The sequence below is a fragment of the Camelina sativa genome, chromosome 3, assembly GCF_030686135.1.
Source record: "Camelina sativa cultivar CO46 ecotype springtype chromosome 3, ASM3068613v1".
NCBI lineage: Eukaryota > Viridiplantae > Streptophyta > Magnoliopsida > Brassicales > Brassicaceae > Camelina > Camelina sativa.
This window is the reverse complement of record NC_141882.1, coordinates 4,894,255-4,920,547: the sequence shown is the minus strand read 5'-3', so window position 1 is coordinate 4,920,547 and position 26,293 is coordinate 4,894,255. Positions and strand designations below refer to the sequence as shown.

The window sequence follows — 26,293 nt, the reverse complement described above, 5'->3', positions numbered from 1 at the left end:
GTGAGATCATAAAGAGACCACAATTTGTTATAAGTGTGCCATCTATAACGCTAAATACAAACACGGGTCATGTGAAACCATTTTTCTTTTCCTTTTTTTTACAAACAAAACTCTTTAAGGTTGTCTTTCTGTTTAATATTGTAGAATTTACAGCGATTTACGTTAACTCGACGAACTGGAAAAGACAAGATCTTGTATATGATTGTAGGATGTGGGAAAACTAGATCCACATGCAGAAGAAGACCGATATGTTTTTTGGCAGACACCACGTGCTCTGTCTCCTTATAGAAATAGAACCTTTGATTTGTTGCTAAAACAATAATTCTAGAAAGAAAGAAAAATAGTCCGAGGAAATTTGAGAACCTTATAACTTTTGTATTCCAAAAAGTAATAATAGCGTTATCCTTTCTTCGATAAATAAAAAAAAGGATAAAGCAATCACTCTATTGCACTCAAAATTATTCGAGCCAGTAATGGAGTTTACATTGAAATGGAGCTATATCATTGTAATTATTGATTGATACGAACCCACAACAATTTACAATCACACACGTCGTCAAAAAGAAAACACAATTAGACAGTGGAAAAAATATAATGATTGAACCCTACTAATATTTGTAAGATTTAGAAGATAAATATTACACTGGGTAATAAAGTCGTGCATATCTGCTTGTGTGAAAATTACTGAATTATAGTATTATCTGATATTAAAGGAGGTTGATAGAGAAGTGACCTGTGATCAGATAATGCATCTGACTGAGATGGATAAATTTTTACGTTCAGCCTCTTCGTTATGTAGCATTTTAGTAAAGTAAACAGTACTAGGATGCCATCATGCCAATGTCCGAATTTTTTTGTTAAAGAAAATAATTTATGTCCTATTTTAGTTTGGTTTGAACTTTTATAGAACCAATTGGGTTTACGGAAATAATCGGTTTGATATTGGTTCGTATGATTCGATCGGTACCATTTAGGCTTGAGAGATGAGAGAACCTACCAAGTCATTTTACAGAAGAAAACAACCCTAAAGTTTCAGACGAAACAACATGACAAAGATTAGTTTTAGTCTCTTCTTGTAGCGGAAGAAGTCTCAGACCAGAAACCATGATGAACTACTTACTACAAGACACATGAAAAAGCTTAGTGATGAAGGGAAAAGCTTTGTTCTTAGACATTAGGAGGTGGCCAAATCTTCCCAAAGAGCTCTTCAACGCGTTTGGCTTGGTTCGCATAACCTTCGACACCAGCTGATAAAAGCTCCACTGATGCAGGACCCATAGCTGAAGCCATGCTTAGCTGGTCCCATTTGACCAGCTACACCAGAATCAAACAAACAGAGTGAGACACTGGTTTAGTGAAAGCAGAAGCAAAAAGTGTGTTGGATGTATAGGTTCAGAACTAACCTCTTTGTTGGTGAAGTTGTAATGCGTTGCTGTTTCAGGAGTAAGTTTCCGAACGAATGAGTATTTTTCATCGTCCGGAATGGCAGGTGAGTCTTTGAGAGATTGCAGTACCTTTAACGGTGCAATCACATAATCGACCCTGAGACCGAGAAGAACACTGAGAGTTAGAATGGTTTCAGAATCTGCTGATGGTCGAAACTGCGATTTGGAAGTTTAAGTTTACCCGAGAAGACTGAACAAGTCTTGTTTGTTCCGGACAGCAGCAGCCATCAGCTTGGACTTGTAACCATACTTGTGAATGTAGTTATATGATCTTCTCACCAAGGCCAAACCAGGATCTTCTCCGGATTTAATAGCAGTTTCAATCTCGGTATCTCCCGAATGATTACGCGCCCAGTCCTAAAGATTTTAAGATATGAACTTTGACATATCACTGAAATTACTAAGCATATGTTGAAATAATGGTTACCCTGAGGCGACCGACAAAAATCTGAATGACAGAAGCACCGGCTTGAGCAGCTGCTGCAGCTTGAGCAAAGCTGATGATAAATGCAAAAAGAGATTATAAAGAACACAAATCAGATGGATGGACAATATTAAAACTAGAGAGTCAAAATGTATGTTTAATGGTACCTGTAAACGAAGGTTATATGCGTTTGGATTCCCTCAGATTCCAACAATCTTGCAGCTTCAATACCCTATCAGAGCGATAAGCACAATACTAAAGAGACCGGTAAAAGTGAAAGCTCTGTTATTTGCTGAACAACAATCGTACTTGCCAAGTTGCAGGGATTTTGAATAGGAGCCGGTCGTGTGGTACATCGATTTCATTGTATAGCCTCAGCAGATCATGAACCTACACACATCGTCACATCACATGTCAGTGATTTGAAGATACGGGAAACGTATACCCAAATTATTTTATATATGGTCTACTTCTAGTAACTACCTTGCGGATAATGCCGTTTGTGTCATAAGCAAGACGTGCATCCACTTCAGTTGAAACTCGACCTGGAACGAGTTTGACAAGATCGCCACCTACGTTGACCATAGCCTGCACTTTCCTCATCAGTAATAAGGCAAACAAACTCTTTAAGCAGCAAAGATCTGAAAGAGAGGGAATACAGATAAGAAATAAGAAGATCAACCTTATTGGAAATGCAAGAGAGTCGAGATTCAGTGGTTTCGAGCCCTGCACAAGAAGAATCGGCTAAAGCCATGTCCACAGCATTCTAACATGATGTGAAAATGTCAAAATTAAATAAGCTCAAAACAAGAAATTCCATATACTATCATATAAAATATCAAAACTCCTGAAATGCTTACGCGGAAAACTGTATCAGGTAGACCACAGATTCCCAGAAGAAGAGAAGAGCTAACTGTAGCTGCAGTCGGTGGGAACCTGCAGATCAGTAAAATACAACAAAGGTATTAACCCAGCAAAACTAGAAAACCAAAAAGTTATACTATCTCTAAGCTAAAGATAGAATTTCACAATATCTTTAAGTTAGAAATTAGACTTGTGAGGGAGCTTTTACATCTTAAGCTATAGTTTATTTCTTGTATCCTTAGATGAAGACATGAACTCAGTAGAATCTCAAGCTATAAGAATGCCTGACTCCTATTTTATGATATAACAGTGTAACTAAAGTCTCATAGGTAGAGATATATCATACCTCTCAAAGTCATCGAAAACGACTGTATCAGGAACAATCTCGCTAAAGGCTGAAACAGCATCTAGCTCATTGTTATCACCTGGAAAAACACAGGTTCAATAAACAATATCAATGATGGTCCAAAGCATTCTAGCAAAGTAGAAAGTTCAGATGAGTGTTAACATGAAGTAATTTAAACAAACCTGCAACCAACCTTTCACTATGACAATCAGATTCGATGTGCTTTGAGCGCTCGTGAAAGACAGAGTTGTTAGCAATGTGAATAGCCGCCTCATTGTCGCAAAACAGAAGAGTCGACTTATGGAGAGGAATCAGAAGTTCCTTAAAAAACTTGGCAAGCCAGACAAGTTCATCAGTAATCAAAGAAAGACTACGATATTCGGATTCCGTTGAGGACTTTGACACAACTTGCTGTTTCTTGGATCGCCAAAATATCAAGGATGTGCCCAAGAATATGCAATGTCCTGAAGTAGAACGTCTTGTGTCTGGACAAGAGTTATAATCCGCATCTGCAAAAGCTTGAATCTGAAGTTCTGCATTGGAAGAATAGAACAAACCCTGCCCAATAGTGCCTTTGATATAATGGAGAACTCTATAGGCTGCTTGGAGGTGATCATGTCGAGGAGCTTCAGAGAACTGACTGAGCTTGTTGACGGCAAAGGTGATGTCGGGACGAGTAATTTGAAGATACATGAGCCGTCCAATGAGTCGCCGATAGACTTTACCATCAACAAAATCACCACCAGTATCCTTAGAGAGCTTGACACTGGGATCCATAGGGATGTTAGAAGGCTTACAACCAAGAAGACCTGTTCCATCAAGAAGATCCAAAGCATACTTCCCTTGACAGACATGAATACCTTCAGCAGATCTTGCGATTTCCAAACCCAGGAAGTATTTAAGTGGACCAAGATCACGCAACTTAAAATTGGACTTAAGCTGAGCCTTAAACTCCTCTACAGCAACGTCATTGTTACTAGCAATGATAATGTCATCCACATAAACTAGAACACACAAGAAGAGATCAGTAGTGATTTTCAAAAAACAAGTATGATCAGAATGAGACTGCACAAAACCCAAATCAATCAGAGTAGATTTGAACTTCGAGAACCACTGACGAGAGGCTTGTTTAAGACCATACAAGGACTTCTTCAATCTGCAAACCGCATTAGGTGGAAGAGAGTCCCCCTTTCTTGCTGCATATCCTGGAGGAAGCTTCATGTAAATTTCCTCATCAAGGTCACCATTGAGGAAGGCATTAGAAATGTCCAATTGGTGAAGAGTGAAACCATAGATAGCAGAAATAGCCAAGAGAAGCTTCACAGAGGTAAGCTTGCAGACTGGAGAAAACGTGTCATGAAAATCAACCCCTTCAGTTTGTGTGTATCCTTTGGCAACAAGACGTGCCTTATACCTCTCAATAGTGCCATCAACATTGTATTTTATCTTGAAAACCCACTTGCAACCGATGGGTTTCTTATTCGGAGGTAAGGTACAAACGTCCCATGTGCAAGTAATCTCTAAAGCATCAACCTCAACATCCATAGCTCCACACCACACCTCAAATTCTTTGGCTTCAGCATAGGTTGAGGGTTCTTTGTTTTTGTCTATAGCAACTAAAAAAGAATGATAAAGTTCTGATATGTTATTATAAGAAAGAAATTGAGAAATTTCATGAATGGTTGAAGATCCCACTGAATGACAGTAGTAATCTTGAAGATAAGCAGGCTTTTTGATTCTCCTATGCAATGTTTGAACAGAAGGTTCAGGGACATTTGTACTAGGACTAGCAGAAGGCATAGTCTCTAGGGATGATGAAGAAGGAGAAGCCTCTGCATCGGATAAATGTGGAAGCATAGGAGAATTGCTAGGCAGATCAGGAAAAGAATTCTTAGCTTCCTGAGATAACTCTGACTTAGCAAAAGGAAAGAGCTCTTCATGAAAAACTACATGTCTAGAAATGAAAATGTCATTTGTTTCTAGATCAAGAAGTTTATAACCTTTGTATCCGGAAGGATAACCAAGAAAAACACAGGCTCGAGCTCGGGGATCAAATTTATGTCGATTCTTGGGTGAGGTAGAAGCATAGCAAAGACACCCTAGGACTCATAAGTCATCATAGTTAAGGGCTTTCTTAGTGAGAATCTCAAAAGGACTCTTCTCATCAAGTACAGGAGCTGGTAGACGATTAATGAGATGAACAACAGAAAGAACACAATCTCCCCAATAAGGAAGTGGGAGATGTGATTGAAACAGAAGTGCTCTAGCAACATTGAGAATGTGTTGGTGCTTTCTCTCCACAACAGAATTTTGTTGTGGAGTTTCAGGACAAGAATGGAAATGGATAATGCCTTTAGATTGGAAAAACTGAGTGAAGTTAAGTTCATGAGCATTGTCAGATCTAACCCCCTTAACCCTAGTCTCAAACTGAGTTTCAACCATAGCAATAAAAGAAGGAAAGATATGAAGAACATCAGATTTCTGTTTCATCAAATAAACCCAGGTAGCCCTTGAATGACCATCTACAATAGTGAGAAAATATCTAAACCCATCATGAGTAGGAACAGAAAAAGGACCCCAAGTGTCAATATGGACCAATTCAAAAGGAATTTTCTTTATATTATTATGAGAGATAAAAGGAATATGTTTTTGTTTTGCCAAATGACAAATTTTACAATGAAAATCCTTTTGTAATTTGGTTCTTTTACAAAATGTAAAACAGAAGAAAGAGACTGAAGTTTATAAAAGGAAGGATGACCTAACCGTTTATGCCAGAGATCATGAGAAACAACAGAAGCGACGACTAAAGAAGCTTTATGAACTGGGAGATTTATAGACTCAATGTCCAGAAAATAAAGATTGGCCACTTGTTTACCCATTCCAACCATTAAGTCCCGAGAAAGATTCTGAAGAGCACAAGAATTTTCATCAAACCAGATTTTGCAACCCATAGATTTGGTCAAACAACTGACACTTAAAAGGTTGAATTTAAATTGAGGGATGTATAAGACATCATGAAGAACTAAATGATTGCCCAAATGAACAGATCCTATCCCAACAATGCTCACTAAACCGCCATTATGAAGATTGACATTGGTATTAGAGAGAAATTTGAAAGTGGAAAAGGAAGATTATCATGACAAATATGGTTAGTAGCTCCTGTGTCTATCACTCAAGCATTGATAGCAATAAGATTGCTATTCGCAGAACAAACATAAAGTTTGGTAATCGAAAAAGGATCTGGCCTATCAACACTAGAAAAAGAACAAATGATAGAGGGGTAAAAATTACCAGGTGTTGGGCCATTGGTTAAAGAAGAAGAAGGGAGGGAAGATACTGAAACCGCATGAACCTCAGGTGGAAGTGTAGAACTCTGGATCCTGGTGTTGAGAAAAGAGACTATTTGCTGCATCTGTTCTGTGGAGAGATCATCAGTCAATCTCGGAGTCTCTGCAACAACATTTCCTTCACTCACACTCTCGGAAATGATATTGGCTGCAGTGGGAACCACTCGTGTTGACTTGAAGCGAGGATGACCAACCGGATAACCATTTTTCTTGTAACATTTATCCATGACATGGCCAATTCTCCCACAAAAGGTACACAGTGGTTTGTTGCCCTTTTGAATTTGATAACCACCAGAAGATGCACCCTTAGGCTGTTGTTGAGTCACTTGAAAAGCAGAAGTGTCGAGAGTACCAGAAGCAGGTGGAAAACTGGCCGATTGCTGAGAATCATCTTGGTCCAACATGTTGTAGACTTCAGAGAGAGATGGCAAGCTTTTCTTCATGAGAATCTGGCTACGCACCGTGTCATAGTTACTATTAAGTCCCATAAGGAAATCAATGACACGATTCGTTTCTCTTTCAGCCAACAAATCATCAACAGTCCTTGCAGTCACCTGAAGACTAGAGAGTTCTTCCCATAATGACTGAGTTTTAGTATGATAGGAAGACAGATCCATACTACCTTGACGAAGTGAATGAATCTGCTGACACAACTTGTACAAACGAGGAAGATTGGATTTGTGAAATCGAGTGTACAGATCTCTCCATATCTCTGCAGCAGTGGCAAAGTAAAGAATACTAGAGTAAATCTGCTTCGACACACTATTGAGCATCCAGGATTTGACAATGCTGTTGCATCGTTTCCATATCGGATAATAAGGATCTGTCTCCGCAGGTCGGACTATAGATCCATCACCAATTCCCAATTTATTCTTAGCTTCGATACTAGTAGTCATGGCTACAATCCAAGTTCCATAGTTTGTTCCATCTAAGAGGTCAGGAACAAGAACCAAACCTGGATGATCGGAGCTGTGAAGATGATATGGGCTGTGAATGTTATCTGGAGAATCCGAGACTGTAAACGGAGCAGAGAACGACCGTGGTCGAGTATCGAGTGCCTGATGCGTAGATCCAGAGGCAACTCGCAAAGGCGACGAGCTTCGAGACTTGTCGCGGAGAGTCGGAGAAGAAATTTCCGGTAGATCTGGTGTAGAAGAGCGATACTTCGAAGTGGTCTTTCGTTTTCCCATGATTAGCTGAATCGAGTTGAAAAAGGGGCAAAGCGGAAACAAAAACAACGCGAATCAGAAAAGGAATCGAAAGCGAGACGAAGACGTAAAGAGCTACGGAAGGATCTAGATCGGAAAAAAAAATACAGCGGCGTAACTAACTTTTCCGATTAGAATCGATGATCGGAAAAAGTTTGTTACAGAGAATGAGAAAGCATTTGCTCTGATACCATATGAGTAAATAATCTCATTCTCCTTATCAATGTAAAATGTACAATTGGGGGTTTATATACATTATACCAGGCCTAAACCAAAGCCTCTAAACCAGCTAATCCTAAACTATACAGACTCCAATTGAACCAAAAATGATATAAACTATATACAAAAGGATCATATACTATAATAGAACTTTAAGAAAATTAGACACCAAAGACACAATTTTTGCTGATTATACTTCCACATGCAACACTTCAAATTCAACCACAAAGCAACAATTTCAGCTAAGAACTAATAAAGCAACCAGAAGCATCATATCATCAATTTTAGACCAAAATGGGACTCAAATCCCCTCCGAAGTTAGAAAGGTCCCTGCTTTCAAACTAAAGATAGTAACTTTGGAAAGCACATAGTTTCCTAACAAGTGATTCCAGGCATTGCAGAAACAAACCCACATAAAAATTAAAGCTTGAATCCTAGTTACTCTTTCAAAAATCCATACTTTTTAAGTTTTTTTTTTTGTTTTCCAAGAAATCAAATCATATTGATGATGAACAAACAAGATCGATAAAAGCAGATACCAGCTCCGAGAGACTGTTGGATATGGGCTACGCCCAACATGCCACTCGGCCCAACAAGATTCATTAATTACAATCTCGGCCCGACAAGATTGGAAGCAAGTCCACTAATTCCCGCAAAAGGGCAATCTCGGGAATTCACGACGAAAACCCTAGACATCCCTAGGTCAACAGTCCCCTATAAAAAGAGAAAGCATTTATTGGGATCATCATCCTGACCCGCGGACAATACCTACAGAGCAATACTTTGCATCGAAAACTGCTATTGTTATTCGTATAATTCGTTCTTTTTTTCAGTTCGTCACTTTAAGCTTACTAGTTCGTTTGTGGACTAACAAGCTCTAATCCAACTTGTTTTAAGTGACGATCTCACGTTTTCCCCGATTAATAAAAGAACTTGCTTACTGTTTCCCACAAAATCTTTAGTTGTTTAAACTGTGTAATCCCCGGTACAAACAGAGACGAAGACGATGGAGAGGGGAAAGAACTAGCGGAAGCACGAATCGATCTTCGGAGACTGAAGTGAACAGCTGGAAGAGGAAGAGTAACGGAGAATCCGGCAATGAGCATCTTCCATCGTCCCTTCTGCGAAGTTCAAAGATCGCACCCATTCCCATTACATACATGCGATTGAAAAAAAAAGCAAAGCAAAGCAAAAGATATAGAGAGAAGAGAGTGAGTACTTGAATCGAAGCAGAGAGAGTTGCACAAGACGGAGTTTGCAAAGAAGAGAGTGGCATTTTTTTTTTTTTTTTTCTTCACAGTTTGATCGATCTCGATGAACACATCCAGCCGTTTCCGATTTACATGGGTCCCGCCATCTCTAATTTATCCAAAAAAATGTCACAAAGATAATATAATGCATACTACCACAGTAGTACCACTGTTAAATTAGTCTATTGAAACTTTTAATTAAGAACTGTAATAATGTTTATGAAGCCGTAACATTCCAACAAACTCAACTAGCAAATACTTTATTTTATGCTATAAAGCACAAGTCATATGTCCAATCAAATTAAGCCGCATCAGATTTTAAAAAAAAAATAATAAAGAAAACAAAAAAAATAAATATGCACAAAATCGTGTAAAAGTACGAATGTAATTAGAAAACTATTCTACCAAAACTAAAATCACACATTCATCCATCATTCTAAATTATCCCTATTTTTTCTCATGTAAAAACCACCACGATTTTTAAAACCTTTCCAGATTCTTCTGTATAATAAAATAAAACTCACAATGATAAACTGTAATAATCTTCACATGCTCTCCGTTGCCTCATCGTTTTTTTCTTCTATAATTATGATTCATCGATTCAAAGAAAAAACAGTTGCATTCGATAGAGGTTTATCTCAGTTCCATCATCTCTATCTATATCTTTTCACCTAAATATATGTAATCTTCTTTGCAGGAAAAGATGGATTTGGAATGAAGGGAAGATCGATAGAGAGCTCTAATATCCCGCAAATTACATGTCAAAGGAAAACTTGGAAAAATACTAATTGTGGATGATGAAAAGGCACTAATTTTTATTATTTGTATGTTGAAACTGTTTAGTTTTCAAGCATATCTAAGAATTTTACAATTTGTTCGTGATTAATAGAGACTATAAACATTAGTGAAAAATAGTTGATTCCCAATTTATGAAATCATCAACAGGAAGGAGAGTCTTACGCACCGGCATTATCGTGTTGCTAAACTGTAGATATCAATGAAATTATGAAGGTAACTTCTTCAGGCCATCCTTATAGTCAATTTCCCTGCTGAGTTATGGAAGCAAGTTTAATTATAACGTTCTTTTGATCAATATATTCTCATCGGCCATCGCTTGGGTATAGTTCTTTAGATATTGCCATTATACACATGGATCTCAAACCAGGTTTTAACAAGTCAAACTCATCAGAAAATTAGTATTCTTCAACTTGATAATTGGTCTTTTTTTGTCTACTTTGGTTTCATCAACCGAATGAAAATTTAGAGGGTTGATTAAGTTTTGTTTGTAATCTTAACCCACGTTATAATTGATACAAATTCAAATCCTTATTTGTTAAAATGGAGTGCATGTGCATTGCTCTTAGATCAATTGTCAGTCACCTTTGTCACCTTTGTTTTGATATGGAATAATTAGTCTATCCAGAATAACACATATCTACTACTATCCCCAGGGTGCTTAAGCTCTAAACAGTAAAATAGTATATTTTATGCTTGGCCAGGTGTAGTTTTGTAAATTGTGATAAGAGGATTCGGAAGAACCAAATAATATGTTGAGTAGTTGAGGGAAAGAAAAAAAGGAACAATACAAAGAGAAAGCCGGATGTGATGACTATACTTAGATCAGTATTTAGTATTTACTATAGCAATTGCAAGTAGTCTATACTCTATACATATATATATATAGTATTTTATAAAACATTAATTATATTTAATTATATTAGAAGGATAAAAGTTCCCGTCCGAAGTACGGGGTTAATACTAGTGAATAATAAAACACCGCTTTAGATTCGACCGGACTGAACGAGAACAGATAATTTCAGGTTATTAGTCAATTATTAATTCCAACCGGACGATAATGGCTAAACCGGTTCCGGACCCTGAAATAGCAAATTAGCAATGGTTTATTTATCTTTCTCCCGGCTTCTAGAGCCAGAGGGATCGACGCAGCGCTAGCCAAAATTCGTTCGATACGACGACTCTGTCCTGCTACTTAATCTTGAATAATCACTTTGGTCATATAGCGTCACAACCAAACTACTCTATTGAAAATCACTTGCGTTCTTAGTCCTAGCTAGGCTACTACTAGCTAGACTCTTAGTGTGATATCTTCAGGATAGGTAAACAAATGCAGATTTACTTTCGTATACACATCAACACATGCATGTATATAACTGTCTCATAAAGATTTTGATGTTTAGAAGCTTTTACACAATTTAAGAAAATAATAATTACTAAGTTTAAATATATATTTTTCTTTGACTAAAAAGATATTATTTAATTTTAAACCAATAATAATTCAAAATTTTAAATATTTTCAATGATTACTTCTTGAAGTTTACAAAACATCAATTTTGTGGGACAAAAAAAAAATCTCAAAACATTAATCTTTATGAAACAGAGGGAGTATTAAATTATCTTGAAGTTTTAAGAAATTTTATTATTTTCTACAATCTACATTGAAGAATTAAAACCATAAGGACACCTTATGAAATGATTTTTTTTTCTTTTTTTTTTCTTTGTGGATAATTAAACCTAACACAATTTAATTTGCAAGAATCATTGCTTCACCTCTGCGCATTAAATTCACGTTTTAAAGGAGAACTTAAATTAAAATTTGTTCTAGTATATACTTTTTTTTCATAAATTATATAATGATCAAAAAGTATAAGGATTTGATTGGAATTGAAACCAATGATATATCAAGAAAATGTTTGGCCAGCAAAACCAATAAATTTGAATTTATGTATATCATGTGTAGAAGTAATATTGTTTATAATATTTGTAATTTATGGTCACTAATCTTTTCTAAATATGACAAATTAATTTCTAAAACCATAAAATTTATAATATCTGAAAGTCTAGTCCTATTTAAACAATTAAATATATATCTATATATATAAATTAATAATTAATAATTTACATTGTAAATTAATATCTAATAATTAATAATTATAAATTAATATCACTAAAAATTAATATAATGCCATGATCCCAATATTATTAATTTATAAAAGTTTTACTATATTTGAAGAGAGACCAAACGAACACTCTTTCTAATGGCTGTTGGTTACACAAGTCTTCCAGCTTTTTACCTTCTTCTAGTATCTTTCTCAACTCTATTAACAATTTCATTCACTGTGAGAGACGTTGACGAACTCCAAACGGCTTCGGATGGCTTTCCCTTGTGGCTTACTAATGATGATGACAAGAAGATTATAGGTGGCAATACCAAGGTAGTTATTTCAAAAGCCCAAATAGATTTGTGTTATATGATTTGATAATGGAACCCAAAATAAAATAGTTTTTTTCTAAATCAGAACGATATATACAAACATAAAATTATTTTGGTTTTTTAAAAATATTTGTTCTTACTTAAAAGGTTGGTTTCTTTTCAGTAAACAATAGCTACTTGTGATGGCGAAAATGTTTTTGTTTTTATTTATTTGGAATTGAAGTACTTAAATAGCTTTGGAGTTTACTTGCCCAATTTATTTGTCAAATTAATAAGTATATATCTTCTCAAATTAGATAAATCACAAAAACTCAAAGATCTTCTAAATCAGCATTAAGAGAATGTATGAAGTCGCATAATTGATGTACATAATCATTGGGTTGATGTAAAGATCATATGGGTCACAACTCACTAAATATCGTCATAATTGGTTTCCATAAAGTATTTATCATTGTTACGCTTATATGCATTTAAACAATTATTGTTAATCGATATCTACAAATTTATTTTCTGATAATTATATTACTAGATAATTATTACATAAACTGTTAATTAATTAAATTATGTTTTCTAGTAAAAGAAAAGGTTATATAAATTGTTACAACGGATATAATATTTTCTAATTTTAGAATAAAATAATCATGACAAGCTAAGCAAAACTTGTACTATTGCCAAATATTTATTAAGTTTCCTATGTTTTTCTTAATAATATATTTGTAGGTTCTCAAGATGAACGCCGACATAGTAGTTGCCAAAGACGGGACCGGAAACTATACAACGCTAAATGAAGCGATATCTGTCGTACCTAAGAACAACAAGAGAAGATTTATCGTCTATGTGAAAAAAGGCGTTTACAAGGAAACAATTAAAATTGGAAAAAGAAAGACGAATTTAATGCTCATAGGCGACGGTAGAGACATAACAATTCTTACTGGCAATTTAAACGCCAAGGATGGATACTCTATCAAAGAATCGGCCACGTTTGGTAAAATATATGTTTTCTCTACTAGTAGAATATTATTGTTTGTTATTCAAAAAAAGAGAGATAAATACTATTGTTTATGTTCTATATATATCATAGTGAAATGAAAATTCTTGATACAATTTACAGCCACTAACGCCAACGGATTTATGGCCCTAGACATTTGGTTCCAAAACACGGCTGGGCCAGCTAAGCAACAGGCGGTTGCTCTTCGAGTGTCTGCCGATGTTTCGGTCATATACCGCTGTCGAATAGATGGCTACCAAGACACACTTTTTGCTGACATGTATCGCCAGTTCTATCGTGATTGTTATATAACAGGAACAATTGATTTTATCTTTGGAGATGCTGCAGCAGTGTTTCAAAACTGTGAGATTGTGGCGCGAAAGCCTATGAGCGGACAGAGCAACGTACTGATCTCAGGGACGCATTGACCCGGCCAAAAACTCTGGCTTCTCGCTTCAAAGGTGTAATATAACAGCGAGTTTGGATCTTGCTCCGATCAAAGGAACAATAAAATCATTCTTGGGACGTCCTTGGAAAAAATTCTCCAGAGTGGTAATAATGCAGTCTTTCATAGACGATTTTATTGATTTGGCAGGATGGACTCCTATGTACAACGATGTTGGACGTTTATCGACGTTATTCTTTGGTGAGTATGAGAACAAGGGTCCTGGAGCAGATACTAGAAGCAGGGTTAAATGGCACGGATATAAAATGATTACTGATCCGAAGGAGGCATCGAATTCACGGTGGCAAGTCTTATTAACGGTCACTTGTGGCTTAATTCGACAGGAGTACCTTACAAGGAAGGACTCTAATTAAAGACTTGTGTTTATGTTATGTTACTAAATAAATGTAAACCATTTAAATTAGTAAAAATATATTTTTGTATTTTATGTTATTCACCAACCAAAATATGAAAGTTTCTACCTAAAAAAATCTATAGTGTATTTTTAAAAGCTACTTAACATAGCAAGGAAAATATTCAATGTCTTTTTTTTTAACAACAACATCATATTGATTGTGGAGATATGTCGTCGTCATACACAATATCTAGAAAAATGGACAAATATCCATTACAATTATTACATGGTATTTAGTCCTTAATCCCGTTTTTGGTAGAACATGGACACACTTAATATTACTCTATGTTTCTAGTTTATTCATGTTTTAGAATTTTTACATATATTAAAGAATTTTCTGAAACAACAACAACTTTATTTTGTTAATATTACATATTTCTAAGTGTTTTTTAAGTAATAAAATATCTTAAGGATAAGTTGAGAATCTTGGTCAAGCTAATTATATTATTTTTTTAAACTACCATATTATTCTTTTGGTCAAAGTCTATAACATTGAAAACTCATCTTACTATGGTAAATAGTCTAATAGCATTTAAATTTGAAAATATCTTTTAGTCTATAAAAATCTCGTCTAATTTCTCCAACATCGGAAATAGAAAAATGGTTACTTCCTTCAACAAAAAAAGAATATTGATTCTTATTGTGGTATTATTTCTTATTGTCTCATCATATGCAAGATTTAGTCTTATGATTACAAAAGGAGAGATCAACTCCATTTGCACCAAAAGAAAAGAGCTTTCTTCACGCTGTTTTGAGGTTCTAAAACCAACCTCTGAAATTGCATCATTAGATCTTTTTGGTCTCACCAAATTTTTGATCAATTATCAGACTCAAAATATATCAGATACGCTAAAGCAATTGAAATTGTTTGCAGACAACACAACTGATTTTCGTTCTCATAATATGTATCTAAGTTGCATTGAAAATTATGACAGTGCTCTTTACGATAATCAGCTTTCCCTTGAATATTTGGCAGCCAAAGACTATGATGCTTTAAACCAAAGAATTGGTGGTGTGACAACAAGAATGTATGAGTGTAGTGATGATTTGGTAACAATCAAGCCAATACCACAATCTATTATCATGATGTGTAATGTCATTGGAAATTTTTCAAGCATTATGTTAGTAATTCTTGAATATTTCATAAGAAACGATTAAATACAATGTAATATGAAATTATAATAAAGTAATGATGATATTGTCTTGCCTAGTGTATGCCTTTTTTAAAAATATGAACATACATAACAAACGCATTAGAGTCATATAATATACAATTAACAAAGACTAATATGAAAAAAAAAAAATAGGAAAAGGAAAACAGAAAATAATAATAAAAACATAAATAAGAATCTAACGGTTCAAAAAAAAAGAAAAAAAGAAAGGAAATAGCTAACATCAAATCCTGACCGTCATAAACCTTATCTATAAATACTGTATAGTGCTTCCACTTCTTTCATCTTTTTGTGGTGTCATAATCTTCTAAACCCCGACGGGACGGGACTAATGATCTTGTTTTCAACCGATCATCGCTACTAGTTCGTTCCTACTTGTAAAATCTTCTCTAGGGTTTGTTGATCTCTCTCAATTCTTACGGTTTGGTTTATTAAATCTTATTTTTAGTTTTGCTGTTTGTAGATTGTGGTTGATAATGCTATGATCGTTCGTTGATTTGCTTAGGTGTGTTCTCTACTTTGGTTCTCGCTTCTTAATTTTCAACTTTGGGTTTTCTTAAATTGCATCGTATTTACGGCTTTGATTGATACTTGTCAAGCGGGTCTAGTTCTTTGGATTTTTTTTCCCTTTTTCCTCTCTTTAATTCTTAATATTTTGGATATAAACTAAAAGATATCTTCTATATGTCTGATGATGCAGGTCGTCGTTGAGGTAGTGTGGGATTGCACCTCTGTTAAAATCTTAGGATTCTGATATCTTGTGTTACTTCTTCTAGGTATGATTTGTTTTCCTGTGTATTTGTTTCCTTCTTTATGTTATTTTGCTCTTATACTTTTCCTGTGTTTAACTAGTTTTTTCTATTCAATGTCTTTTGTTTTCTCAAGTCTCTTTAGGTGATATGCTTAATTCTGAGATCCTCTGTTGCACTAGGCTGGACGTACATGTGATTTATTCAGTCGATCATTGGTTGCTTTTTTTTTTGATATAAATATGTTTGTGCTACTTACCTGGTATCTCTAGTTATTTCAGGTTTTGGATGTGTGCTTTTATTGATCTGTTATGGCTTTGATGGACACGCTTCACTTCTTCTCTATGTAATGTCTTCATTGGTTTTGTTCATCCTCTTAACACATCTTTCACTTCTTCTTCTTCTTCTTCTTCTTTTATAGTTTTGTTCCTTATGTTTCTTTCTTCGTCTTTCAGGTTTTTTGGAAGGGAATTATGATCTGATCATCACGTGTATTTCTTCATAATACATCTTTAGGCCTTCCACGGGTTCCTGGCTTGCTCTAAACGTATCTCTATTTCCTTGTGAATTTTTACTTTGGTTCGGTGGTTTTAATCTAATTACATGTTATTTACTTGTGGTTTTTGTTTTGTTGGTTTAGGTTTGTGAAGGATCTATGATTGATCGGATTGGTGATGGCTTTGACTGATCGTTGTCACTCTAGTACATGTTATTCTTCTAAGTTCTGGTTTATAAATTGCATCAGTTGCTATTTTCTTATGAATATGTTCTGTTATTTCAGTTCAGGTTTTGAAGGATGCTTGGGAGTCATGGATTTGATTGACACGCCTGCCTCTTCTCTGTTCGACATCTTCAGGGGTTTTTCTTCTTCCTCTTAACACTTTTTTTATTCTCTTTTTTGTTGTTCCTTTCTTCTTCGTCTTGCAGGTGTTTTGGAAGCGAATTATGATCAGATTTAATCATTGCATAAATCTTCTTGAGGCAACATTTCAGGCTTTCTCAGGGGTTCCTTACTTCAAACGCATCTCTATTTGCTTCTGAATTTTCACATTTGTTTGATTTTTTTTTTTTTTTTTTTTTAACTTCTATTTACATGTTACTTACTGTCGTTTTCTGTTTTGGTGGTTTGGATTTGTGGAGGAGGATCCTACAATTGGTCGGTGATGGCTTTGACTGATCGTTGTCACTCTAATTCATGTTATTTATGTAAGGTTTGGTGTCTATATTTCATCGGTTTCTAATTTTATTTATGAATATGTTCATGCGATTTACTTTTCGTTATGTTATTTCAGGTTTGGATGATGTCGATGAGAGTGATAGCTTTGATGGAAATGCTTCTTCAGAGGTTTTTTCTTCTCTTAAGAAATCTTTTACTCTCTTTAGTTTGTTCATTATGTTCCTTTCTTCTTCATCTTGTAGGTGTTCTGGAAGCAATTAGGATCGGATCATTATATATTCTTCTCCAATGTTATGAATTTATTTATGTGGTTTACTTGTCGCTCTGTTATGTCAGGTTATAGTTGATGCTTTTATCGATGAGAGTGGTGTCTCAAGGAGAGACAAAGAAACGCTTCGCTTCTTCTCTGTTCTAACGTATTCAACGGTTTTGTTCTTCCTCTTAACACTTCTTTCATTCTCTGATAGTTCCTTTCTTCTTCGCCTTGCAGGTGTTTTGGAATAAGTATGATATGATCGGATCTTTGCATATTATTCTCCAGGCTACGTCTTTAGGCTTTCAACGCATCTCTATTTGCTTCTAGATTTTAACTCTGGTTCGGTGGTTTTTATAATTACATGTTACTTACTTGTCGGTTTAGATCTGTGGAGGGGAATCCTTCGATTGATCGGTGCTAGCGTTGACTGATCGTTGTCACTCGAATTCATGTTATATTATCCATCAGTGATTGTGGAGGAGTATACTAAGAAGATCTATCGGTTGATTTATTTAATTTTGGCTATTTTTGGTTAGGTGTGATCTGTCCTCTGTGTGTCTTTTATTGGTTGTTTCCAGATTTTCTGCATCAATCACTCCTCTCTGTTTCTCTGCTGACGTCTGTCTACACATATTCATATGAAAGGTGGTCTTAAGTTTCCTTCCAAACGAGTTTAATCATATACTTTTTTCCTCTGTAAGTAGTTTTGTATTGAATGTTATTATGTCTTTTAGATCTGCTAAGTCTGAGGTCTCTCATGTAGAAGGTTGTAACTGTGGTTTACTCTGGTTGTTTTTTCCTCTTTTCCTTGGGTATCTTTTAACAATCTGTTTGTTTCAATTGACTTTGTTATTGGATGTTTCAGGATACTAGTAATGTATATTGATCTCCCTAGTGATGTTGGCATTATCTTTTTACTTGAGGTTCTAAAAGAGAAAATGTCAGGTCACTAACTGGTTCTTCCCCTTGATTATGTTTAGGTGATGCATTATGTTGTTGGATTACAGGGGGGGCTAAATTTTATGGATAGACTTCTAGCGAATATTTTCAGGTAGTCAGTGAAAATTGAAAACATCACCTTCCTTACATCTGGTGAAGAGGCTGATTAAGTAAGTTGTTGTTGGATTTGTTACCTCCAGATGATAGTATCTTTCTTCCTTGGACTTATTGGCTTGCAGGTCAAAGCTTTCAGTCTAACACGTTAAAATAACCTCCATTATGGTTACTTTGATTCATATTCTACCACAGAAGTGTCTAGATCATTTATGGGACCTTAGGTGTGGGTCGCTTTGACTTGCCTCTACATTGCGCAAATGCTGTTTTCTCAACTTCTCATTGTTCGGAACATAGAGGAGCCTCTTTTTGATTTGTCATATGTCGTGACCATGAAGCCTACGCTGGTGTTCTCATGGGAAGCACTGTGACTGGACTGGAGTAGAGACTGAAAATGATTGAAGTTTGTAACAAATATTCAATTGATAAGACCAAATACATCAATCATTAAACGAGAATGGTTAGCTTATATCTCTCGTTGATTCAAGAAAGCATATCCAAAAAACTTTTGTCCAATCTACCATCCGATAGCATATCCATAACTATCTTTATAGTCGAAGCATCAGCAGCGAATCCGCACCTCTTCATTTCTTCGATGAGTTGAGCTGATTTGATTACATCACTAACTAGGAGATGATTTGATTTGATTACATCACTAACCATCCGATAGCATATCCATAACTATCTTTATAGTCGAAGCATCAGCAGCGAATCCGCACCTCTTCATTTCTTCGATGAGTTGAGCTGATTTGATTACATCACTAACTAGGAGATGAGCTCGGATTAGAGTGTTGTATGTACAGTCGTTTGGAGCAGGCCCATCCTCTACCATTTTTGTAAACAATTTATTTGCTTGAGAGAGTGACCCTTTCTTACATAATCCTGAAATCATTATGGTGTATGCCATAACATCAAGCTCCATTCCTTTGAGAGGGAGTCTACAGAATAAATCCCAAGCATCATCCACTTTACTAGCATTGCACATCCCGTGAATAATGATACTATAGATGCTAATATCAAGGTCCATCTCACTCTTCTGTATTTCTTCGAAAATTTCCATTGCTTTTTCTATTTCCCCATTGTCACACAACCCATCCAGCAAAATAGCATATGTTACAACACTACGTGGCACACCATGAGAAACCATCTCTTTGAAGAGTTCTTTAGCAACATTAAGTTTTCCCGATTGACAAAACCCTTGGATAAGACTGCTATAAGAGACTGTATCTGCAACCACTCCTCTCAAAGACATTTTGCGGAAGAGTTCCAAACCATCGTCAACCCGCTTAGCCTTGCAATAACAATTTATGATAATACTATAAGTAACGATATTAGGATCACACTCTTTGCTAACCATCACGTCCAGCATCTGGTTTGCCTCATCTAGGCGGTTCTCCTTGCAAAACCCATCTATCAAAGAATTGTATGTAATAATATCAGGAGCTATACCTCTTGTGATCATCTCCTCGTACAAGTCTTTGGCCTCTACAAGTTTTCCCTCTTTCGCAAAACTATCAATCAAAGAGTTGAATGTGACAACGTTGGGGGTGATTCTCCTTGCGATCATATCCCTCAACAACTTGGCACTATCATCCCATCTACCAGCATTACAGAAGCCTCTAATGAGAGTGGTGTAGGTAATAACATTTGCTTTAAAACCTTTCACTTCCATTTCGTTGAAAAGGTTGAGTGCATCGTGGAAGCTCCCGTCTTTGCAGAGGCCATCAATGAGGATAGTGTATTTGACTGCATCGAGCTTCATCTTTCTTTCTTCCATCTTTCTGAGCAACTCCATGGCCAAGGCAGTTTTCCCGGACTTGCACATTACATTTAAAACCGGTCCATATGTAACTTCATCGGGTTGACAGCCATTCGCCACCATCTGATCGATCAAAACCACAGCTTCAGAGACTTTACCATTGAGACAAAGTCCATTGACCAAAGTGCTGATTGTAATGAGATTGGGTGTATGTCCCATTTCTACCATTCGATCAACTAACCCAACCGCTTCGGAAACTCGGCCCTCGAGACATAAGCCATTGAGTAAAGTGTTAAATGTGATAGTGTCAGGCTCATACCCAAGTTTCAGGATCTTCCCCAAAACAGAAAAAGCAAAACCTAGTTTTCGGCGTCGGCAGAAGCAATTGATCATAATACTCAAAGTGTAGATGTCATGAGCAATTCCAATCAACTCCATTTGCTTGGAGAGAGCTAAGACGAGATCGTACTCTTTTGTCCTGGCAACGGCACTAAACAATCTACTAAAATCAACGAGACTAGGACGAGGATGAGACCGAAGCATGTCTTGAAAGAGATTGATAGCATCATCTGGCTTAATATCTACAAGCCCATTCCTCAATCTCTCTCTATAAGACAGATTCCTATCGCTGAAACCAGAATAGTCTCGTTCGCAGCAAGAAACTAGCTCATTCGGGCTATAGAGGAGTAAAGCATTTCTCAGAGTACCTGTCTCCAGGAAGCGAGGCTGAACAAATTTCAAAGCTTTTTTAGAACTCCATCTCCATAGCATCATTAACTTCATCCTCTTCAAACTCACTGTGTGTTGAATTTGAAAACCCTATGGAGACAGCCATGGGACACGAGCTTCGAGACAAAAACCCCAAAACTTGCCGATTAAACCGGCTCAATCAAAGCCATACCGGGATTGGTTTAGCTAAAGTTTGCGGTCACGCAAATGAAATTGGTCTAATAATGTTTTGATTTTCTTGTATCTTTGTAAAATAATGTTTTGCATGATAATATTTGAGTTTTGTCTAAGAATATTTGTATAATTAAATGGACTAGAGTTTAAATTCACCACTAATAGTATTTTTATTTTTTGCCAACTAATCGACACTAATATTTGTTCGGTGATATTTGTATAATTTGACTAATTATACTCGTAGAGAAAGGCTGTTCTTCTGAATTTGATTTTCTTGTATGTATGTGTTGCAAATGTTACCTGAGTCAACTCAGATTTATGGCATACTGTGAATTCAATTTGGTTCCCCATGTTGTTACTGTGGTTGAAATTTTAATTTGTTTCAGATACTTAAAGACACTAAAAAAAGAAAAGACAAGAGAGGAACAATGTTTTTTGAGTTTAACTATATCCTTCGGAACATTTTAAAATAATCATCTGCTTACGTTAAGCAAACCAAAACCAACAATCTAATTTGTGTCTTTGTTTTTAGGGAATATAAAAATTCAAAGATTAATAATACAGATCCAAAACAGAGGTAGAAAAAGAAATCATGAGTTGTATCTCTGTTCTAAGAGCTGTAGCTCTTTCATTATTTGGCTCATATCAAGTGTTGCTTTTGAATCTCCTAGTCTCAAATCTCAATGTTCTCAAACTTGACAAATATGATATCCCTGAAAATGCTCTCAAGTCTCCTCGTCCTTACCAGTTTCAAATGTCATTCCAACTTGTAGTTTTTCTGAAGGAACAGAGTTATAAGTTCAATGACATCCTTTTTCATAGCTCTCCAGTTCTTGACTTTAGGTAGTTCATCTAATCCAACGCCCGGCCTAAACAATACATCTCTCTTTTTTTGTTTTTTTCCAAGATCAGATGATATCCACAGAGCCATCTCATGAACCACATCACGCATACTCACAAAATCTTTATCCTTTGCTCCCTCCAATAATATAATAAAGATCAACGGACAAGATTACCGAGCATATCATAACCTTGGTTGAATGCTTTTTCTCTACCTTCATCTTGTTTTATGATTAAATCTTCGACAAATTGAGAGAAATATAGGAAACGTGACTTCACATCCTTCACGACTTACTAGTAGCACTAACCTACGACCTAAACCAGCCACAAAGAAGAAAAGGTTTCAGTTTGATATTTGGAAAACGAGAGAGTGAAATAGCAAAGAAGGAAAGGAGGTATACCATTTTGCGTGTCGGCAAGAAACGGAGTCTTGTGGCTTCATCCTCCCACTCAATCCCTTCAATCCAATCTGTAGCTTCACATTTTATGATAAACCCTTCAACTTCAGCTACGCTTTTAGAATCCAGCGGAAGCTTCCCCAGTTTGGGACATAGTTCTATGTACATTTCCCTCAGACATGGAAACAGCAGGGGAGTCCAGTAGATGCTCTCCACCACTGGTAAGTCAAGCATCACTAGAGTTTCTAGTTTTCCAAACGGAACAATACCTTGTAGCTGCTGCTGCTTATCAGTTTTCTCTTTGCTCACTACTTCTTCTAGTCTCCCTAAACTCTTCACTTCTAAATGTAAAAGGTTTGGAGCGAACAACAACCAAGTCAAATCTTTTAGACCATAACACCTTTCTATAGACACAGATGAGAGGTTTGGGAAGTATGGACCACTGGGGCTACGGAGATTAGTCGGAAAAGTCAATAAATCAATAGATTCGTCCCAAATGTCATTGATAACTACCTTTTGAATACATCTCCACAACATGCCAGAGAAAAACAGTGTCTCCAAAACAGATCTTGACTTGATCTCAATGGTTAGAACTTCTAAGTGTTTCAAGAGAAGCAGCTCCTTCAACCTTCCGTCAAACAAGAGTTTATTGCAATATCGTAACGTTAATGTTCTTAAGCGCGACAAATTTGATACCCCATCGATGCTCCGAAGACTTGTTGTACCCTCTAGATACAGATGCATTAGTTTTTTCAACCTTTGGACACAAGCAGGTAGTCGCACGATCAATGTTCTTGATAAATCAAGATACTTCAAGGAGACCAACTCTGATATTTCATCCGGCAATCCATCAGTTCTTAGACAGATCCAAAACAACTAGCTTTGGCATACACATAAAGAATTCACCTGCAATACTTGTCAATGGTATGTTTTCTTGGAGGAACAAAGTTGTAAGTTTGGGACACTTGGGACTACCAGATATCTCTTCAATCTTATTATTCATCAGTGACATCATTTCTACATCCCTCCAATTCTCGACTTCTGGTACCTTGCACAACCCAACACCTGCTCGTATGATACACTTTTCTCTATTTCTCCCAAGATCAGATGATATCCATAGAGCCATCTCACGAACTACATCATGCATTTTCACCTTTGATTTATTCCTTCCGTCCTCCAACAACAAACATGCACGGACAAGGGTACCCATTATCTCGTAACCTTGGTTTAATGTTCTCTCTCTACCTCCTTTTTCACTTATGAATCCCTCACATATCCAGTAGTCTATCAACTTCTCTTTACTCATCAAGTAATCTTCAGGAAAAAGAGAACAATACAGAAAGCATGACTTAATCTGGTCACTCTTCAAACTGTCATAGCTATACTTTAGAATAGGTAGGATTTGGTCATCCATGCCAGAAAAATCTGCAGCATACGAATTTAGAATCTGAACCGCATGATGCCATTCTTGTATAGTCCTCTTGCATGACATGGTCTCGCCAATGACATTGAGCGCCAGTGGTAGGCCACAACATTTTTCGGCAACTTTTCTTGCTTGTTCAGTTATGTCTGGATGGCTTTTCATCTTCAGTTGTCCAACCTTTTTCTTGAACAAATCCCACGCGTCATGCTTTGCTAGACACTCAACTTCCATTGGATCATCAACCCCCATGTGGCCACATACTTCCCTAGAACGAGTGGTGAATACTACTTTGCATCCATTTTCTCTTGTAGGAAATGGGACTCCGATTTCTGTTAAATCCACTTTTCTCCAAATGTCATCCAATAACAAGACAAATTTCTTGTTCTTCATATGAGTGTGTATATCAGTGACCTTCTGTCTTTTCTCTTTTTGGTTCCAACCCCCTCCACCAAGGCTTAACTTCTCAGCAATCTCATCTTGAATCTTCTCAACCCGTAGATCGCTGGACACCACAATCCAAATGACAATGTCAACCCCAACACTTACGCCACAAAACTTATTGTTGATCTGTGCGAGGAGAGTTGTTTTTCCTACTCCTCCCATCCCGTAGAGACCCATGATACCAGTCTCATCCCGTAGAGACGGTTCCATGCCCTTTCTAGCATTGTTTCTCGACCAAAAATTATTGGTTGCAGAGGTATTTCCTCCACCACATCTGCCATTATTGAATCAGCCACAACTTCAAAGACTCCATTAGATTTGATACTCTCAATCTCTTTCAACATCAGAAATACCCTTCTCCCGTAACGAAAGCTAGATGTTAAGTTGTTTGAACAAACACCAAAAAGACACAACCTTTGAAGTTCAGCGGTTTTAGAACCAATTGTTCACCACTTGATTGGAGATAAGACAGAGTAACAATTTACCATTGCAGCTCATGAAGAGAGAAACACACAGATAAGTAAATTTCAACTAAAACCCATAGAAGAGTAATAAAGTAGAGACAGAGATCAAACTTTGAAGCAACACTAGTAATCTCTGAAAAGCAAAGAGAATACATACTACGCAATAAGAGGGAGAGATAGAGATAGTATCTTTTTTTCGAAGTAGGGAAATCAGCGAGAAGAGACTGCATCAGAGTATCATCAAACTCAAATATATCGAATGAAATTACGAAAAGTTTCAATTTTTTCGAGCCCTTTTGCTCTGAACTACGATTCAGAGTATCATCAAACTCAAATCTAACTTCTGATCTTATTCTCAGCATACCCTGGAGATTCGATTCCGTACGGCTAAGAAAATATTGACTAAACCAAACCGAAGTTTAGGGTATGGGCCTGGATCGGGAGTTGAAAATTGGAAACCTTGGAATAAAAAATATGTTAGGCCGGCCCAAATTACTTAAATATATATATATATATATATATATATATATATATTTCTAGCCCACGTTATATATCCTATAAAGTAGCATAACAGATGTGTGGGTTATATATGCATTATTAATTTGAAATAAAAAATAAAATTTATATTCAATTGTATTTGAGATGTACATGTAATTGTTACTATATGTATTGAAAATTATTTTTTATAATATTACGGTTTAACTATAATATTTTAATATATGTTTGTTATATGATGCTTTATAAAAGAGTCATTTTGAGATAGAGAAAAACAGTTAAAGTACGTAGTATTGTTGAAAATATTTAAACAATATGTTACTATAACAATATGTCTCTTTTTTTAAGTTACCGCAAAATTAAATTAATTTGGTATTTTTGTTAAGTAATTAAGATAAATTATATTTATTTACACTTTTGTTTTTTGTTTTTGGAATAAACTGATCAGTAATCTAAAAAAAAAATTGTAAGACCTTACTATATAATTACTTTGATAGATAATTTAACGTTGTTCTATACATTTATTTTACTGTCATCATCTAAAAATAATACTTAACAACAAATAATTTTAAAAGAAATACCTTCTCCTGTAATCCATTTTCAATAATATCACTTTATATATATATATATATATACAAAATAACTAAATTCTAAATCCGAAACACCAGATACTAAACATACTAAACATTAGCGTGCATCGTACTTCCGCCTTGTGACACACTTACGTCGACGTTGTGTTGCGTGTGCCGCAAGGCTCATTATACGTTTTGTTTTTGGATTTGTTTTCCTTTGGTTTAGGATAAACTCGAATCAAAATTCTTGGATTTAGGATTAGGATGTATTTTTTAGTTTGACCTTAAATAGAGTCGCAAATCTCTGTATCATAATCATTGATTTGAAGTCTAATAAAAAAAACCAAAAGAGAGGCAATATTAATTTCCAAAAGAGCTTGTGTCAAGCCCTGAGAGGAGGACTCTCGT

The 26,293-nt window shown here is 35.9% G+C and overlaps 2 protein-coding genes, 3 long non-coding RNA genes and 2 pseudogenes across 38 annotated transcripts; 3 read left to right on the top strand and 4 right to left on the bottom strand.

Annotated features, from left to right (window-relative positions):
• Nucleotides 1-6,123: 6,123 nt before the first annotated feature.
• LOC147946589 (uncharacterized) lies at nucleotides 6,124-7,733 on the bottom strand. The gene has a single exon (XM_087499189.1). The coding sequence runs from the start codon at nucleotides 7,614-7,616 to the stop codon at nucleotides 6,252-6,254; it is 1,365 nt and encodes a 454-aa protein (XP_087355315.1). The 5' UTR covers nucleotides 7,617-7,733; the 3' UTR covers nucleotides 6,124-6,251.
• A 564-nt stretch (nucleotides 7,734-8,297) lies between these two features.
• Nucleotides 8,298-9,206, bottom strand: LOC147946588 (uncharacterized). Its single transcript, XR_015588905.1, has 2 exons — nucleotides 9,073-9,206; nucleotides 8,298-8,974 (listed from the first exon to the last, which is right to left on the bottom strand). It is a non-coding gene; the product is annotated as an uncharacterized LOC147946588 (long non-coding RNA).
• A 2,953-nt stretch (nucleotides 9,207-12,159) lies between these two features.
• Nucleotides 12,160-14,138, top strand: LOC104778691 (putative pectinesterase 56 pseudogene; annotated as a pseudogene). Its single transcript, XR_015587615.1, has 3 exons — nucleotides 12,160-12,336; nucleotides 13,056-13,320; nucleotides 13,447-14,138. The product of XR_015587615.1 is annotated as a putative pectinesterase 56 pseudogene (transcript).
• Nucleotides 14,139-14,787: 649 nt separating this feature from the next.
• On the top strand, nucleotides 14,788-15,393 carry LOC147946587 (uncharacterized). Its single transcript, XR_015586721.1, has 2 exons — nucleotides 14,788-14,939; nucleotides 15,160-15,393. It is a non-coding gene; the product is annotated as an uncharacterized LOC147946587 (long non-coding RNA).
• A 245-nt stretch (nucleotides 15,394-15,638) lies between these two features.
• Nucleotides 15,639-19,059, top strand: LOC147946586 (uncharacterized). Of its 31 annotated transcripts, none has more exons than XR_015588895.1 (12): nucleotides 15,647-15,718; nucleotides 15,819-15,860; nucleotides 16,056-16,131; nucleotides 16,241-16,299; nucleotides 16,386-16,450; nucleotides 16,560-16,651; nucleotides 16,745-16,806; nucleotides 16,886-17,310; nucleotides 17,397-17,449; nucleotides 17,618-18,182; nucleotides 18,518-18,646; nucleotides 18,786-19,059. It is a non-coding gene; the product is annotated as an uncharacterized LOC147946586 (long non-coding RNA). The 31 variants fall into 31 exon arrangements; XR_015588904.1 differs by having other exon boundaries at nucleotides 15,804-15,860; nucleotides 16,745-16,775; nucleotides 16,891-17,310; nucleotides 18,518-18,588; nucleotides 18,716-19,059; XR_015588893.1 differs by having other exon boundaries at nucleotides 15,647-15,732.
• On the bottom strand, nucleotides 18,989-21,183 carry LOC104771066 (uncharacterized). 2 transcript variants are annotated; one of them, XM_087499176.1, is made up of 2 exons: nucleotides 19,310-21,183; nucleotides 18,989-19,170 (listed from the first exon to the last, which is right to left on the bottom strand). In XM_087499176.1, exons 1-2 carry the CDS (start codon nucleotides 21,130-21,132, stop codon nucleotides 19,074-19,076), a joined length of 1,920 nt encoding a protein of 639 aa, XP_087355302.1. In that variant the 5' UTR covers nucleotides 21,133-21,183; the 3' UTR covers nucleotides 18,989-19,073. The 2 variants fall into 2 exon arrangements, with proteins under 2 accessions (XP_087355302.1, XP_087355311.1); XM_087499185.1 differs by lacking the exon at nucleotides 18,989-19,170 and having other exon boundaries at nucleotides 19,422-19,881; nucleotides 20,040-21,183.
• A 1,020-nt stretch (nucleotides 21,184-22,203) lies between these two features.
• Nucleotides 22,204-25,180, bottom strand: LOC104778690 (putative disease resistance protein At4g10780 pseudogene; annotated as a pseudogene). Its single transcript, XR_015587612.1, has 3 exons — nucleotides 24,893-25,180; nucleotides 22,494-24,800; nucleotides 22,204-22,407 (listed from the first exon to the last, which is right to left on the bottom strand). The product of XR_015587612.1 is annotated as a putative disease resistance protein At4g10780 pseudogene (transcript).
• Between the last annotated feature and the right edge of the window lie 1,113 nt (nucleotides 25,181-26,293).

What these genes read in the sequence shown, in the direction of transcription:
- LOC147946589 (XM_087499189.1), bottom strand. Translation starts at nt 7,616, where the DNA reads ATGGGAAAACGAAAGACCACTTCGAAGTATCGCTCTTCTACACCAGAT.
- LOC104771066 (XM_087499176.1), bottom strand. Translation starts at nt 21,132, where the DNA reads ATGAAGTTAATGATGCTATGGAGATGGAGTTCTAAAAAAGCTTTGAAA. An exon ending in CTCATCGAAGAAATGAAGAG is followed by an intron (nt 19,171 to 19,309) that starts GTGCGGATTCGC and finishes AGAAATGAAGAG; the next exon opens with GTGCGGATTCGCTGCTGATG.